Source organism: Aethalodelphis obliquidens, unplaced genomic scaffold, assembly GCF_003676395.1.
Source record: "Aethalodelphis obliquidens isolate GAN/ISIS:26980383/991018 unplaced genomic scaffold, ASM367639v1 scaffold94, whole genome shotgun sequence".
Classification (NCBI taxonomy): domain Eukaryota; kingdom Metazoa; phylum Chordata; class Mammalia; order Artiodactyla; family Delphinidae; genus Aethalodelphis; species Aethalodelphis obliquidens.
Window position 1 is genome coordinate 1,070,665 of NW_020838038.1, and position 18,113 is coordinate 1,088,777.

At 40.2% G+C, this 18,113-nt stretch overlaps 1 protein-coding gene across 7 annotated transcripts in view; it reads right to left on the reverse strand.

Annotated features, from left to right (window-relative positions):
- Positions 1–18,113, reverse strand: part of REPS2 (RALBP1 associated Eps domain containing 2) — a 233,760-nt gene that overhangs the window by 102,790 nt on the left and 112,857 nt on the right. For 6 of the 7 annotated variants that reach the window (XM_027095715.1, XM_027095714.1, XM_027095710.1 and 3 more), the window contains 5 exons: positions 15,304–15,367; positions 13,159–13,301; positions 9,718–9,812; positions 4,721–4,790; positions 3,202–3,255 (listed from right to left, as the gene is read on the reverse strand). In XM_027095715.1, coding sequence (XP_026951516.1) covers positions 3,202–3,255; positions 4,721–4,790; positions 9,718–9,812; positions 13,159–13,301; positions 15,304–15,367 — 426 coding nt within the window. The remainder of the gene's footprint in view (positions 1–3,201; positions 3,256–4,720; positions 4,791–9,717; positions 9,813–13,158; positions 13,302–15,303; positions 15,368–18,113) is intronic. The other variant, XM_027095712.1, reaches the window with a different exon arrangement.

Here is an 18,113-nt window from a genome sequence, read left to right on the forward strand (position 1 = left end):
GGGCTGCCGGAGCCCCGAGAAGCACGGGAGGCCCAAGCAGTGTGAGCCTGCCTTGGCCGGTCTCGTGCGCCCACACGAAGATGGACAACCACCTCCCCTGCTCCAGCCCCCTGGCGGCAAAAGATGGTGGCCCAAGAGAGCCTCTCCTCCAGCCCAGCAGGCTACCTGGGGCCACCTGGGGCTGCAAGGGCCACCCACCACGGGGCTGAGGGCCACCCTCCAAGCGGGCCGCCCACGGCTGGCTCCAGCCCGCTTCTCTCAGGCCCCACTGCTTCCCAGAAATATGTGGGCAGAAGTCTCAGCCATTTTAAAACACTGTTCCCCAAACCAGACCGCGGTAACTGTTACTTCCTTTGTCCAGTGCCACTATCTTTGCCTTTGTGCCGGGGAGGGGGCGGGGAGGGATGGGTGTGGAAGGAGCGGGGAACCCTGCTGGTGAGAGATAGGCAGGCAGATGGCGTGATGGGTGTGGCTGAGCCGTGGAGACCAGGCTAGGAGTCCTGAGGTCCAGGGGCTACTCCTGGCCACGACCCTCTCTAGCTGTGACCTCCGTGAACCTCAGTCTCCTCACCTACAGAATGAAGATAATAAAAATGAGGCCCCTTTCTCACTCAGAGAGATAAGAAAGTGAAGGCGCTTTAAAAACTTAAATGTATTCTAGAATTGCAACGTATTACTGCTGTAGGGTGTTCCTAATTTTTCAAGATTAGAAATCTGGTTTTGAAATTCAGTTCCTTCTAGGACAGCACGGGAGGTGCAGGTGGGTGCAGGGAATGGAAAGAGAGACCAAGGGGTGGCTGCCAGCAACTGGGCAGCTATGAGAATCACCAACAGCAGGCTGAAGACTACAGCGTGAGGGCGAGCAGGCCCGACGCCCTCGGCAGGACCTAGAGACACACAGAAAAAGATGGCCACGGTGCAGTATAGCCTTTTGAATTAGGCTAGAATGTGCCATTAGCTAAGAAATCCATCAGATTCCACTAATATGTACATGTTCAGTACTTAAAAGGGTAAAGGTCTATGAGAAAAAGATATAACAAGGAATACCGCGTTCCCTGATGACAGAGTCCCACATCCCATCTGTAAGCCACCACATTTTCTTCACCACCATTACTATTATCATGGTTATCACCACCCACTGTGGAAGGAAGAGCAAAAGAGGGAAATGAGATCCCAGGCAGGGCTGGTAAGCTTCCACAGGTTCGAGATCAGAAAAAGCTGGAGAACACGATTTTAGTTAAGTCTTCCATCAGCCTCCAAGCCCCTGAAAGTCAGACTCAGCATTTGGAGCATGTGAATATCCACAAAAATGGCAAGGGCAGGTTGGGTCAGAATCCAGGCAGAAGCCCACGGGCGGATCACAGCTTCTCACTGAGCTGGGCAGAGGGAAGAAGAATGAGAACTTCCTAGAACACTCCAGGCATGTCATCTTTCCAGGAAACAGAAACAGGATAGGAGGGCAAGCCTAAAGTTTAATTCTCCAGAAGGCGGCAACTCAACTGAGGTGAACTGCCCACATGGCACGGACAGCCTTCCAGAATTAGAAACCACCACCTTGAAACTCTTGTGTCTCCCTCTAGGAATCCAAACATTCCCCGGAAAAGAGGGTACTAAATACGTTTTCAGATGAGGGATTCCCTCATATCCACTCCAGAAAGGGCAGCAAAGGGAAGAACAAATCAGAAACCACATAGCATGCTCCCAGACAGAATGTGAAACAAATTCAGATATACTTCGCGTACTGTGGCACGCACACCCTGATAGGTTCTGTCTGGTGACGCCATGCCCCATTCAATGAAGGAATGTTGAAAATGACATCTAAAGCTCATGTCCCAGAGAACACGAAATGCTCATGGAAAAAATAGGAAGAGTTATTAGCCTAAAAGGCTGTTGGAGAAGCACAATTTAACTCTCCAAATTTAAATAACTTTTACTGATACCATAACATGAAGTTTACAAAAACTAGGATGTATCCACTTCATTTCCAGAAATTAGAGTTGGAAAGTACCTACCTCAGGCATCTGTCCTACACAAATAGAGCATTTCCGTCTATGATGAAGGAACCTGAATCAGTTCCAAAAGCCAAAACTAGGCTTGAGAATTCCTACCACTTTTGGAGTCATAGTTGATCTACGATCTTAATTTTCTATTTCTTAACGTCACTTTCTAGAGGTAGTGGTTCCCAAAATAGGCTGAACATTGGAACCCCCTGGGAGGGAGGGGCTGCCTAAAAATACAGATTCTTAGGCCTTATCACTGCAATCAATCATATATTCTCATTCATATTCATTCTCCCTCCCTCCGTCCCTCTCTCTCCCTCTACCCCTCTCTCTTTTAAACCTTAAATGAACTTAGTGTTTGGGAAATACTGTACTGTAGCATAAGCCTCGATGTATATTGATTCCTTTGTTCCAACTTTAAAAAAATGAAGCCTGGATGATAGCTAGTAAACCAAAACAAACATGATTTACTTATGAAATATTAAGAGAGATAACACTAAAAGAGAAAGCAGCAACTTCTTTCATGTGCTCATAACCAGAGCTCCAAACAGTAATGCCATCCCTAGCCAGTTTGTTCTCAGCTAGGTTCATCTTGGTTCAGTGATGGCTCTGTCGAGAAAGCTGAGGCCACAGGCCCGACCATCTCCATGGTTCCCAGACACAGTTCTGACTCTCCAAGAACCTGGGCAAATACGACTTTTATTTCTCTCCTTGGAATCCACTCCATGTGTAAGCACATTTACCTGCCTTCTTGGTGGTGAAGCATAATGAAAGCGTTTGAGATTTATGCTTTGGAAACGGAAAGTTTCACCTGTGAGCCTCCCATTAATCCACCCCATCAGCTTACTCTACACAGAAATCACAATGGCTTGTTGAAATCTTCCCAAATCCAAGCCTTCACAATTTTATACTTAGTGACAATGAGACCCTCGATTCAAACTGAGAAATCCTTTCAGTGAAACCTATATTCAGAAATGAAAAAGAAATCACCCTCTTCTCATACCTGAGAAGAGGGGAGGAGTAAAAAAGAAACCAAAAGGTTTCCTTAGAATAAAACACAAGACAAATATTTGGACAGAATATATATATATACTATCACAGATGTACCAGTTTTCTCACTGAAACTACAGGGTTGTTTTGGTTTGTTTGTTTGTTTAAGAAATAACTACATTAAAAATATATTAAATTGGTTTTCTCCTACCTGAATCCTCGGACATATCCTTTGGTAAGGCTTCATCCGTAGCACTCTTCAAAGCTAGCAGTGTTTCGTTTTGTTTTTAAAGAACAAGAGAGGGAAAAGTAAAGAAAAAAAAAATTTATGTCTCAGACACATTACATTAAAACAAAGAACCCCTAGTCATCACTTATGAAAACGGTGTTACAAACATCTATAAGTTGCTATAGCACTTACTAAAACAATAAAAGTCTCCTAAACTATGGTAACAGGTTCTCCTCCTACAGAGAACAGAGGTATTTTCAATGTTCCAGAGAGAGTGCCTCTAGTGGCTGGGAGGAGTATTACCAGGAAGTATCAAATTTCCCCATTTCTTTCCTGACATCCAGAGCAAAGATACAAGGACCTCTCTGAGAGTGACAGCCAGGATTCAGGATTTTTAGAGCTCGCGAGGTTATTCCAATGGGTAGTCAAGGCTAAGACCCACTAGTAAAGACAGTAATCAGAGTACTTGCTGCCAGAGATAACATCTAGGTCTGCCTGCCTCTCCTGAGCAAATACTGAAACAGAGAGCATGCAATTACTATTTCCTAATGGGAAACATTTTTCATGTTTAACTCCCATACAAAGCTACATCCATGGCAGGTCATGATAACAAAACCTGAAATAGCTTCACTGATTTTTAGTCCCTTCAGATAAGCCTTTCATTCATGGGCAGTGAATCAATATCAGATAATAGAAGGAATACGGGCTTGAGAATTCGAAAATCTTGGTTCTTATCCCTGCTCTTTTTCTTACTGAGCAAATAATTCATACTGCCTGAACTTTAGTTTACTCATCTCTATATTTTATGTGATAAAACATACCAGCCTCCATTCCATTTTGTGAGGACTGAATAATACAGTGCATGAGGAAGGACCTGATAGATTATAAAGCATTATATAGAAGTATGGCAGGAGGTGGGGTGTTCCTCCTGCTCTTCTAGATAAGTCCCTGGCCACCTCATCCCTGTGCTTGATGCTAGCTGTAACACGGAACACCGTGCTGCACTGCTCTCACCCGTCCAGTAAGATAAGCAAATCATCACAACCCAACACCCACAAAGTCACAGAGAATAAAGCCCAGGGGTAGAAACTCTCTCCAGAAGGTAACTTCCTCGAGGATTAGACCTGTGTACAAATGTGCATGTATATTGACATTCTGGGATCACATCTGCCAACACAAGATGTTATGCTCACAAACCGTTCAGCTTCTAGTCATTTCCTAATTAGTACGACCAGATTCCAATAAAAGGTGTTGGAGTAGCCTGAGGGTCAGCAGTGAGCACAGGGTCATAACTGAAGGGCTGTGGACACTCAAGGTCTTGTTACCACTTTATGAACTATAGTTTCGTCACAGCAACTGGAACTACTTAATCCATCCAAATGTTTTCATATACAGAGAACAGTCCTCAGATGCTCTAGAAGCCAGCCACTCCAAGAGAAGTAGATTAAAAATATATATAGGTAAAATGTCCCTAAAGGGAGAAAACTCATTCTTTCCATACCTTGTTTGTCATCACCAGTCACATCTTGGGTAGGGACAGGAAAGTCGGCCATGTCTTTAATAGATAGCTTCTTGGAAAAGAAAAGTAAATTAATAATATGGGTTGGAATGGAAATGAAGTGATGTGCACATCTGATGCAAATGTTTTTAAAAGCTATGTATCTTGCCAATATTTCTGTCTCCCATAAACCCTGACATTTAATACTATTTTATTTTTTAGATTTCTAGTGGGGTATAAGTTAATTTGTATTGAAAAATTTATATACACAGAGGGAAAAAATAATGACTTAGATTGAAGTACATGTATAGACCACGCATTATATCTCAATCTGGTGTGGGACTCAGCCAGAGTTGTGGAGCATTTGCCCACGACTCCAGTCAAGAACAAACCTGTGCTCTAGGTACTTTCTCACAAGCAGAGAGAGGTTCTGACAAGTGGCCCCATCACATGGGTATTTGCCAGGATCTCTTATGTAGAGGGTGTTCAACCCTGATTCAAACAGCCTCCTTGTCATGGAATAAGAGAATTTTACTGATGAGCGGAACAAAATTTTCTGCTAACTCACTGAAGGAAGAAGTCCTCACTTACACTAAGAAGATGAATACCCAAATTGATCAAGTATTGATTAGTTTAAAATTCTATGTAAAATCTACTTACTATAATTTCTTCTACACTCTCAATTAACATGGACTCTGTCCTCTGATAAGATTAAAGGATAATACATATTCATAGTTGATATATATATGTAAACACATTCTAGAAAGATATATAAAAATTGAAGGGTGATTGGTAGGTGGGGATAGGGATAAGAGGAGAACTTGCCATTATATGCCTTTTGATATTCTTTTTACTTTAAACATATTAAAAAAATCAAATAAAGATAAATTTTAAAACTTAAAGAAGTAGGGTAAATTCCTGGAGTTAGCCGGTGCTCCAAAAGGTTAACTGGTTTACCTCTCAGAATCTGAACAGCCCAAGAGACCTACGCAATACTTCTGTTTCCAAACTGTTTCAAAGAATGGAGTTAGAATACTGCTTGGTGGTAACCTGATCTAGGGCTTAGCCATCCACAGGCAAGTCATTCTTGGCATTACAATGAAGCCTCCAGATGTAATTTAGAACAGAGAATGTATCTCAACAGCGCCCTTCTTTCATTTTCTTGTCCCACGTGGATTGTAATCCAGATCCTTAGCAGAATAAAATAATTTAGGAGTAGAAAATATGGATAAAAAGAAATCCAAAAGAACACTGTTGAAAGAAATTTTTAAAATCTAAATAAAAGGAAAGACACCCCGTGCTCATGGTCAGAAGACTTAATATTGTTAAGATGGTAATATTCTCTAAATCCATCTACAGATTTGAAGCAATCCTTCTTGCTTTTTTGCAGAATTTGACCAGCTGGTCGTAAATTTCATATAAAAATGTAAGGGACCCAGAATAGCAAAAATATTCTTGAAAAAGAAGAACAACTTACCAGAAAGTTATAGTAATCAAGACACTGTAGTACTCACATAATGACAGACATATAGATCAATGGACTAGAATTGAGAATCCATAAATAAACCCTTAAATTTGTGGTCAACTGATTTTCAGTAAGCGTACAAAACAATTCAGTGGGAGAAAATTGTCTATTCAATAAATGATGCTGGGACAACTCGATATCCATATAAAAATAAAGAATGAAGTTGGTCCTCTTCTTCACGGCATATATAAAAATTCACTCAAAATGGATCACAGACCTAAATGTAAGACCTAAAACTATAAAACCCTTAGAAGAAAATATAGGAATAAACCTTCATGATCTTGTATTAGGCAATGGTTTCTTAGATATGACACCAAAAGCACAAGCAAAAAAAGAAAAAACTTAGATAAACTGAACTTCATCAAAATACAAAACATTTGTGTTACAAAGGATACTATCAAGAAAGGGAGGGAAAAACAAAGAAAAATACTTGCAAATTATACATTTAATAAGAGATTTATATCCAGAATATATAAAGAACACTTACAACTCAATAAATAACCCAGTTTATAAATGGACAAGGGATAGGAATAGCTATTTCACCAAAGAAGACATACAAATGGCTAATTAGCACACAAAAAGATGCTCAATATCAGTAGTCATTAGGAAATTCAAATCAAAACCACGAGATACCACTTCACTCCCACTAGGGTGACTAAAATCAAAAAGACAGATAATAACCAATGTTAACAAGGATATGGGGAAACTGGAACCCTCATACACTGCTGGTGGAGGAATGTAAAATGGTGCAGCTGCTCTGGAAAGTAGTTTGTGAGTTCCTCAAAAAGTTAAACACAAGGTACAATATGATCCAATGATTCCACTCCTCAATATATACTCAAGAGAAGTGAAAACGTGTGCACACAAAAACCTGTACATGGACATTCAGAGCAGCATTTTTTCTAACAGCCCAAAAGGGGAAACAACCCAAATGTCCATCAGACCAAGAATGGACCAACAAAAATTGTGTTAGTATCCATACAACGGAATACTATTCAGCAATAAAAAGGAATGAAGCACTGATACATGCTACAATGTGAATGAACTTTAAAACATTACACAAAGTGATCTCATCACAAGAAAAAATTTTTTTTCCTAATTCTTTAATAGCGTATTTATGTGAGATGATGGATGTTCACTAAACTTAACACAGTAATCATTTCAAGATGTATGTAAGTCAAATCATTTTGCTGTATGTACACCTTAAACTTATCCAGTGCTATATGTCAACTCTATCTCAATAAAACTGGAAGATCAAAAGCAAACATTATACTAAGTGAAAGAAGCCTGTCACAAAAGACCACATATTTTACGTTTCTATTTATATGAAATGTCCAGAAGAGGCAAATTCAGAGACAGAAAATAGCTTAATGATTACTAGAGGCTGGGGGAAGCAGGGAACAGTAGATGACTGCTAATGGGTACAGGTTTTCATTTTGGAGTGATGAAGATGTTCTAAAATTCGACTATAGTGCTGGTTGCACAACTGTCAATATAAAAAAATCCACTGAATACTTTATACAAATTGTATACTTTAGATGAATATGGTATATGAATTTTATCTCAATAAGCCTGTTTACAAAAGAAAGAAATCCAGTAACCTAAGAAGCACTGCTAAAGACAAGTGTCCCTGAAATTATAATCTTTAATTCTTGATGGAAATAAGTACATGGTACAGCTCTGCTGTCTTTAGAAAAAGATGTACTGCTGAGCAAACTTCTCAAGACCTGACTCAGCTATAGCTCCATTCACAACAAACACCTTTACGGAGTCATCCTTCACAGGGCTGGTACCAAGATCTATCTAAACTCCAAGCCTGGGAAATTCCCTGGCAGTCCAGTGGTTAGGACTACACGCTTTCACTGCCAAGAGCCCAGGTTCAATCGCTGGTTGGGGAACTAAGATCCCACAAGCCATGTGGCGTGGCCAAAAAATAATAATAATAAAATAAACTCCAAGCATGCATTCCTGTGTTTAAAATATCTCCATTTCCAGGCTTCACAGACACCTGGATATTTGCTCCTTTCCTTTTAGAGATGATAAGTGAGTGCACGAAGAACAGCAACGTGAGTCAGTAATTAATTTCTCCAAAAACAAACAGCATTATTTATCTCTGTTGGAAAAGCAAAGATCATCTGATAGCATGGCAAGTTGGAACAAAATGTTTAACTAGAAAAAATGTGAATTATGACGTTTTTAGTAAATCACCTAACAACAACATAATTTTACACAAGCAGGGGTACCCATAGCAAAAAAAATTTAAAAATAAAACAAAAAACAAACCAAAACAAACAAAAAAAATAAAACAGGGCAACTGCATAAGACAGTTGTAGAGATGTCTGTCCTGGCCTGACAGACAAACTTCTCCGTACACTGTCAGCAACCCCAGAGTACACCGAGGGCCGGGAAAAGTGACTGACAATCATACTTGCTTCACCATCATACACATTCTACAGAAAAAGAAATTGAAAAAGCCAAAACTCTTAGAATGCACCTCTATCACTCCACCTGAAATCACTTTATCTCCTTCCCAAGAGTAGAAATCTGCTGAGGAAAGGAACACGGAGGCTACGACTCAAAGAGCAGTAGAGAGGTCAAGAGAGACGTTATCAGAGGGGGCGCAGCAGAAGCAGGCTTGATTCGCTCAGAGAAGAGCAGAGGATGGCATCCACAACATGCACTACAGGCACGAGAGCCTTGTGGGAAAGAATAAATAATCACACACAATCACAAGAAATTCTTTAAATGGCCCTGTATCCTGCCTTTGACTTCTATCATCTTGCAACGTCAGAGCACTGTAATAGGAGCCTATGAACAAACCTCCAATTTATGAAACATTTCCAGACTTTTTTCAGGTTGGGAACAGCAGATATCATAGGTTGTCATCACAGCAATCATAATGGTGGTGACGGTGACGAAAGTGCTGATATTAACAATAACCATAAGGACCCCTAAAGCACACAGTTAAGCCCCTGCATCAGTGGCCCAACGTTATAGGAATTCTTCGGGTTTCTCTTGAGGACCATCCAAATCAGGCAGCTTTCAATGTGATCTGGGGCCCTCATATACAGTTCTCAAACCTCCTCTCAAAACTGTTCTGATTCATTACACCTTGTTAATAATCAGCTGCTAAAAATACAACTTTACAATGTTTACTTCAAAATTAAAGCTCGGTTGAAGCAAATAACCTGGCTTACGTTTTCCTGGCTTAGTTTGGCTATACCTAAATTTCACCTCTAAAAGGTCAAGAGGCTACTTTGCTTTTTTCACCAAATCTAGTTTTAGGGAGAAGAGAAAAAAAGATAATTATAGATATATCTGGTGTCTAGATTTGAAATGCTGAGCTCCAAGGTAAGTACTAAGTATTAAGAGAAATCGTTACGAAAGCAAATTTTCCAGAGTTTGTAAAGAACAATCAGCTAATGGATTTAATAGTACACACATCCTTACTTATTAACATATGAAGATCTTTTACCTCCATCCGATTCAAGTCACGGGGTTGTTGGTTTGCTGGCACTGACTCAGAATAAGAATCAAATAACGCACACTCCCGCTTGGGCTTAGGAAAGGCTAAGAAGAAACAAAAAGAATGCATAAGAATATATACTATAGTCATGGTGGTCATCGTTTCCTAGCAGCTTTTCTGTGCTTGGTAAATAGAGCAACAAAATCAGCCAGCTCCTATATGCGAGAGATGGCACTAATCACGGTGAGGTAGTATTTCAAGTTCTTTACGTGTACAAGCTAGTACTTCTGCCATGCCCACTTTACACGCAATAAAACTAAGGAGCAGCGAAGGTAAGCACCTTAGTCAAGGTCAGAGAGCCAGTAAATGAAGAGCAGGGGCTTGAACTGCCAGCACTCCTGCTGGAAGGTCCATGCTGTCAGCATTTCATGTTGTAACACAGAAGTCATTTTCCACCTTAACCATCACTATCACAATACTTCAGTTTCAACTAAGCTACTAGCAGCATTTTAAAATGGCAGTAACTATGGTGATAGTTTGAATACCATAAACATTAACTGAGGAAATACTTCATTTTAGCTATTACTACTGGAAGTAAATAGACAAGATCTTACAATGATATGTGCCGAAGAAAGCTTTATGAAGTACTCATTTCTTTTGGTTAGCAGGAATAACAAAAATAAGAACACAAGTTCTTCCTGATTTATAACAATGAGATAATCACATTATGGGTTTCTTCCAACATAGTATAGTGACAGCAGCTGTTAGCTGGGTAGCTGAGTGGATCAGCATAAGAAAAACCATCCTACCTGGTAAGCTAACACTGAACACTCACACTATTTCTTAGAAACAGATTCTGTTTCACCACTTTTGTCACAAAGTAAGTAAAAAAAAAATGTCTCAACAACTAGGAAAATTGTCATTATTCCAAAGAGGAAAAGCAGACTGGGGTAGACAGTAAACAGAAGCTACAAATCAAATTTGTCAAGACCAGCTATTAAGAAATCAAAATTTTAGTGCCATGCTTAAAAACATTTTTTTGAATCAAATGTTAAAAATAGATTGGCAGGGACTTCCCTGGTGGCACAGTGGTTAAGAATCACCTGCCAACACAGGGGACGTGGGTTCGAGCCCTGGCCCAGGAAGATCCCACATGCCGCAGAGCAACTAAGCCCTTGCGCCACAACTACTGAGCCTTGCGCTCTAGAGCCCGCGAGCCACAACTACTGAGCCCGCATGCCACAACTACTGAAGTCCGCGTGCCTAGAGCCCGTGCTCCGCAACAAGAGAAGTCACCGCAATGAGAAGCCTGTTCGCCGCAACCAGAGAAAGCCCGCTCGCAGCAACAAAGACCCAACACAGCCAAAAATAAAATAAATAAATGTATTTAAAACAATTAAAAAGCACAGAGAAGACCCAAAGAGTTCTGGCCATTTTCTTGAACCAAATACAAAAATAAACAAGGTTAATAAACCATTTAAAAGTCAACTACTAAACCCTTAGGGTTTGCCATACTATCACTAAGTTTAATGGGGTTTTATGAGGTCTCTCATGGTTTTTGTTAGAACTATTTAATTATTACTTAAGATTAATCCCACAAACTCTGGAAATGATGTGCAATTTTTGTTTAATTGAAGGGTATATGATGGATTCTTCTTCAGTTGTCTCTATATAAATGCATGCTCCATAAAAGGCCATTAAGAAATGGGGGGTGGACTTCATTCAAAATAAAGGGAGATGCTCTTGACTGAGGCTCTATTTTTTAGACTTCCCTGTACTGCGTAAGCAAGGTAAAAGCAGCCATTTGCAGCAGTAAAGGAATCAAGAGGCTATTTCTCTTTTGTTAATACACTTTTTGCTCAGGGCTTTCAGACCTTTAAAAATTTCATCAGTGACTTTTGAAACACTCCGTGAAACACCTGAACACCTACAAAGTGACTCCTCAAATAAGAAGTCATGACACCCAGCCTAGGTTCCATAGCCACACCACATAAGAACAAGGAAACAGCATTCCTCAAGACCCCAAACAGGAAAGAGAGGGAGGAGAGACAGCGAGACAGAGACAGGGACACAGAGAGAGACACTAAAGAGGAAACAGAGCAGTGCGTCATGCTGCCCAACTGCAAACTAGTTCCTGGGGACCCCTGAGGGTCTCCCCCAGACTGTAAGGAAGGGGAACACGCTGGAGTTACGGCCCGCTGGAGTCAGAAAGCAGCTGCTATTAGCAAAGTCCAAGCTCTGAAACAAGTAATAGCTTTTGCTCTCTGAACCCTCCCCTTTGTACATTATCTGAGGGCCTCTGGGCAAGATTCCAGAATGGGTCATGCTTCCCCCAACATGTTCACCGGTCCCTGGCACCAGCCACATACTTAGTCTCTTCCTTTTGGTTGAGCCTCCACCCCGTCACTACCTAACACGGAATGACAGACTTTTTATTTAAGAGTCAGAGACCCGAAGACTGACTTAGATAAGTCACTGGGTACTTTGAATCTAGTGTCGTTATGAGGAGGAGACAAGACAAGATAATCTAAGGCCTTTCCAGATCTAACCAGGAAATTTATGATCTGTTCATGACTAATCACATTTTCTTTAGACACTGGTTCCCTCCTGCCAATAATCATCAATGACTAAGCTCTCATGTTTTAGAGGCCCTCTCTAAAAAGTGAGAAAGTCTGTTGAAAGCACCAGCTATTTCTGGACCCTTTCGATGAAGGCTATACTTCTGTGAATAATAAAATTCACATCAGAAATCAGCCCACTGCCTTTGAAAGGGCAAGAGACACTATTAATTTTTTCAATCTTCCAAAGAAGTTAATACAAAGGTTGGACTCACCATGACTCTTTCCTATCCAAAGGATTTGGGGGTAACTGTTTTATTAATGAGAAAGACAAAGAGAGCTCTATTCTAACTTTCTGGCGTGCTAGAATGTTCTATATCTGATTGCAGTTACATGGGTGGATACATATTTTAAAAATCGAGTGTACATTTAAGATCGGAGCCTTTCATACATTTCACTGCATGTAATTTTTAAACTTTTTCATTAGGTACAGGACTCCTAGTCCATTCCGTTGCCAAGGCCACTCGGGGACATCGGGCTGGGCCTAAAGATGCTAAGTCAGCATTGGCTCTACAGGAAGATCTTCCTCCTAATTTTTTATCAGCTGGGGATTCAGTAGTTGCCTGGTCCACAATTTTCATGAAAGGGTTACGTGGCTTTGGTTCAAATCCATCCAGACAGTACTAGAATGGAGATAAGAGATGACTCCCATTTGCTAGATCATCCCTATGCCTCACATTATAAGTTGTGAGAGTCTAATATCAGTTAATGAACAGTAACTGTGTATACAAAGGACTCCACAAAGGGTCTGGACAACATCTTAAGGAACAAAACTCTCTTCCAAGGTCTGGAAGGAAACGCCTAAGGTTTAGGATTTATGATGAGGCATTACCTGCTTGCAGGTACTCTGGCTGCAGAGTTGGAGGCAGGCCCTCAGGCAGTGGGTAGCCGTTCTTCCGGGCCACAATGAGATGAAACGCAGCACAGAACTCCGGCAGGCTCAGGGCTCCATCACAGTCAGCATCGCTCAATTCCCTAAGGAAAGCAGATGTTATGAGCGCCTAACACGGGGCTCAGAAGGAAAGTTACTCAGCCTCAAACATGCAAACATGACTCCCAGGCTCTCTGGTGGAGGCCCTGCAGGGTCCCCAAACCCATATAAAATCTCAGGGGGCCACACGGAGGAAGAAAAATCGACACCACTAGCATGAGTGGCACTTTATAAATAAAAATTGAAATTCTTCAGATTCTCCAATAGATCTGTTTTACAACAGACTACACAAGTAAAACACACTATGGGACAAAAAGGAAAACGATGCCCACAATTCACACTTAGTTGACAGTCATTCAGTAAATGAGTTGTGTGAACAGCCCCGGACCTGGTGCTCAAAACAGTCAGAGGAAGGGCTGGCCCTGCCCTTTCACCAGTGTCCTGGCCATTATTCAGTTACCCAAGCTCAGATACAAGCACTTCATTTCTCAGCTTTAAGGAAAAACCTTGAACTTTTCAAGTTGCAAATGTTGTATCAAAACTTTGCTTGAGAATTCCCTCCTGGGAAAACACAAGTAAGCTCAGTAAATACTCGCTGAATGATGTTTTCAGATAAAACTAGCAACTAGGGAAGGCTGGAACCAGATGAGATAGAAAGGAAGAAAGGGAGAGGCTTGAAAAGGCTTATCTTTGCTTCAGCCGTTGTTTCCCACTGAAAAGCAGGGGCCTATCTGCCAAAGTAACTAAGACCCCATAAGCTCAACCAGTCTCCTAGGTGTACAGAGATGAGTACGCTTGTGTTAGGACAAGCAGAGCGAGAAGGCATATACAATCATAGTAGAAAGGGGGTTACTATTTGAAAGAAAAACCACGGAAGGTAAGCTCCGGAACTTTCCTTTGGACCCTTCACATCCTTGTCCCCCTTGAATATTCAGAAAGCACCAGCTCCCCAAGGTGAGGAGCCAGGGAACTGTTTCAAACACTGGGTGGAGAGAATCCCACAAAGCTTACATGGATATGTCTCAACAAAAAGAGAGAAATCCTCATGCCAATAATGTTAAGACTGGGAATTCTGCCAAAACAGACTGTATTCTTTACAAAATGATAGTTCCTCTTTTTTCCTAGCTTTAAAGCCTAATAAGGCTTGCCACTTTTTTTTTGAATGCTATAATATATTGCCGAAAAACCGAAATTCAGCTCAGGATCCCAGATACGGTGGCATTCACAAGTGTCAGTGGAATAGTTTTCCAATATGATGCACAAAACATGACAAGCAATTTTAAACTCTAATTTTTTTGTAAATCCTCATGAAAAAAAGTTTTACATAAATATTCCAATATTTTAATTATATATTTATCACAGTGTGGTCTCCCGCCCAGTCTTGAGGAAGAAGAGCCCACACGCAGCCGGGAGTTTACAGAGGTATGGAGCGTTTCCATAAACGCAAACAGAGCCATCTGGACCAACCAGCACAGCCCTTCTGGAGCCGGTGATGGAGTCGGCACTGCAGCAAAGCACCGGGCACGCCACATGTGCAAGTCTGAACCGGGGCCCAGCTGATAAACACCAGCCAAATTTACGAAGCTCAGAGGCAGCGAGAAGAGTCAAATTTAACTTAATTCCAAAATATTTGTGGAACTTCTGTTCACCTGGCCTCATAAAATATTATAAAGAATAGCTTTTCAAGGTTCTCTGGTCACTTACACCACATCAAGTAGAAAAATCTGAAAATAAAACACACAAGATGGAAATGCTCATATGCTCACACAACTGCTTAGACTGAAAAGGCATCTACGTGAGGATAATAATTAGGAAATTGCTTTTTAAGTAAGAGCCAAAACAGTGCGTAGTATGTGCCAGACGCTATTCACTGTGCTTTTCATATAACTTACTTAATCTTCAAAGCAACAATAATCTAAGTTCTTTTCATTCTCTTAGTCTGATTTTTAAAAAATTCAAAAGATTAGATTTTTAAAATGCAAAAGTAGGAGCTAAGGGATGGCTATGGATAACAGTATGATACTATGAGGCATTAACTGTACTTACCATATATAGGAGAGTTCTGGAATGGAAAGCTTTGATTTGGTGAAGAAGTTCTTGGCCACAGAACCTGTCAAGAGTCATTGTTTAAATAAATCATGAATTACTTATCTAGAGCAGCTTTTATATTTATATGTAAATGAATCACCATTTTTTTCACTCAGCAACTCCTACCATATAACCACAAATATAATTATTCATCAAAGCAACTACGAATTGTGTGGCTAAAAGCAACATACAAACAGCTTTTAAAAGAGTATGTAAATTACAATAGGGCAAAAGAACTGACGGCATAATACTTAATTATGACATGAAAATTACATGAATTCCTTCTATTTCCAAAAATATGCAAGATTTACTAAAAATTCAAAAGATAACTATCAAAATTATCAAAGTAAAAATCCGTCGAGCACTTTTAATGAACGGATGCAAAAGTAATACACGATCATGGTAGGAAACAGCAAAAAAGAAAAACTAACACCATTAATCTCATCATACTAGAGATAAGAAGACAGACATCTTGAGAAAGCGTTTCAGTGAGATTTAAGATCTCTTGGTGGCTCTTCAAGAATCGTATCCAGGAACCTCTTGCTACTTTCTTTATTCATTGCAAATTTACCAATATCAATGGAAATCAGGTAATCATTTCATTTTACATGTAACGTAGCTTCAAGTCCCAATTGCACTTAAAATGTTTACACCCAATCCTTACTGAGATTGAAATTTTTATGCTTTCTGCTCTCAAAACAGTTTCACAATTCAAAAGCCTCAAGTCTAACACAAAGAACACTCAAATCAAAGCCCTAAACTCTATTCTAAACTGATAAAGTCAAAAATCTTTCCTTAGCCAGCACAAGACTTCTAACTGGCCTTGAAACAAAGGATTATAGTGGACCCTAAGGCAGACTTATTTTCCTTTGATAGATGAAGGATCAAAGACAAAGTACCCTATAAATGAATGAGCCTTCTCCCCAAGAGCATCCTGGAAATAATGCTGACCCAGGACTGTTGGCCATCCATGCAGCCTCCTTGCCTTGTCAAACATTTGTCAGAAATGTCTTGAAAGCCCATTTGCCAGCTATTTTATACATAGAAAGGCATTCTCCCCTAATTTCATTCTTCTTTTTCCCTCCTGATCTCCTTTCTTTAAAGTATAATAGGCTCAAACCCACAGCTAGAGACCTGGCCTGGACTTCACACAGTAGAGAGAGACTGTCGGCCCACAGTGTCCCAGAGTGGTTGGGTGGCGCCCACAGGGAAGATGATGGCTAACGAGGGCAGAGAAGGAGCACTTGAGCAAGCCAGGTGCTCCCTCCTTCGGTGCTGACAGAAGTTCAAACGGGGAGCTGGAACCCTCGCCCCAGCCCCACCCCCAAGCAACAGAGAAACCCCAAACAAGTCTCCTTTCCTTGCTCTCTCCAGCCATTTTCAGATCCACCCGAGAGCCACATGTGGGGCAGAAGAGGTAGAAGGGAGGCTTAAAAGCTGTCAGCAGTCAAAGATCAAAACCATGAATCCAGACTTTTTCTTACAAGGGGTCTCTCAGCCCAGTAAACTACAGCTACCCACAGCATTGATCCATCAGTGACTGAATGTTAATACATCCAATATATACAGATTTTTAAAAAATAATAAAGACCAGTAAACCACTGTAAAAATGGATTGAGCTATGAGAGTTCAAAGAAATAGATGCAACTGACTCTTAATCATATTGAAAAAAAATGTTCAACCTTGTTCGTGAGACATCTGTAAGTTAAAGCCACACAAAGACATGATTTCTTGCCTATCAGATGGGAAAAATACAAAAGTTCAATAACGTGTTTTGATAACAAGACTATGGGAAAACAGGCACCTCATACAATGCTGGTGGGGTGACAAAATGGCACAACCCCAAAGAAGGGGTGTTTTGCAAAATCACATTTGACCCGGTAATCCCACTTCCAAATTATCCAAGGATACACTAACAAAAATATAAAAAGACATATGCAGAAGGCTATTTACAAGAGAAATATATGTAATAGCAAAGGACTAGAAGTAATCCCAATAAAGAATTGGCTGAATAAATGACTGCACATTCACACAATCTGTAAGAAGAAACAAGAAATAATATCTCTACATACAACTACAGAGTAATCACCAGAATATATTAAGTGAAAAAAGCAAGGTGGAGGAAAGAGTAAGTAGTATGCTACCACTTATCTAAGAAAATACGGAGACTTATCTTAAGAACACACACACACATAGAGAGAGAGATATGTGCATACACGTATTTGCTTCTATTTTTAAAAACAGACAAATAAGCCATTAAACAAGATGTTTACCTATAGGAACAAGGTAGAGGAGATAGGGACAGGAACTAGACTTCTTTGAATGTAGCTTGTTTTGTAGACTCAACTTTAGGACTGTGTTAATATTTTATATAAGTAAAAAATTAAATTTTAAGAACACAATCCTTAAAACTTGAAATCAAAACAAATAAAACTGAAAAGCACAAAGTTGGAGAACTCTCACTATCCAATTTCAAATACTTACTATAATAATCAAGACAGTGTGGTATTGGCATTAGGCTAGACATACAAATCAGTGAAACAGAATTGGTAAAGAAATAAACCCTCACACTTACAGTCAGTTGAATTTTGACAGGGAACCTAAAACAATTAAATGGGGGAAAGAATAGTTTTTTCAACAAATGGTGCTGGGACAACTAGATATTCACATGCAAAAGAATGAATTTGAACCCCTACCCCATATCATATGCAAAACTTAGCTCAAATTAGACGAAAGAACTAAATATAAGAAATAAAACTGTAATATAG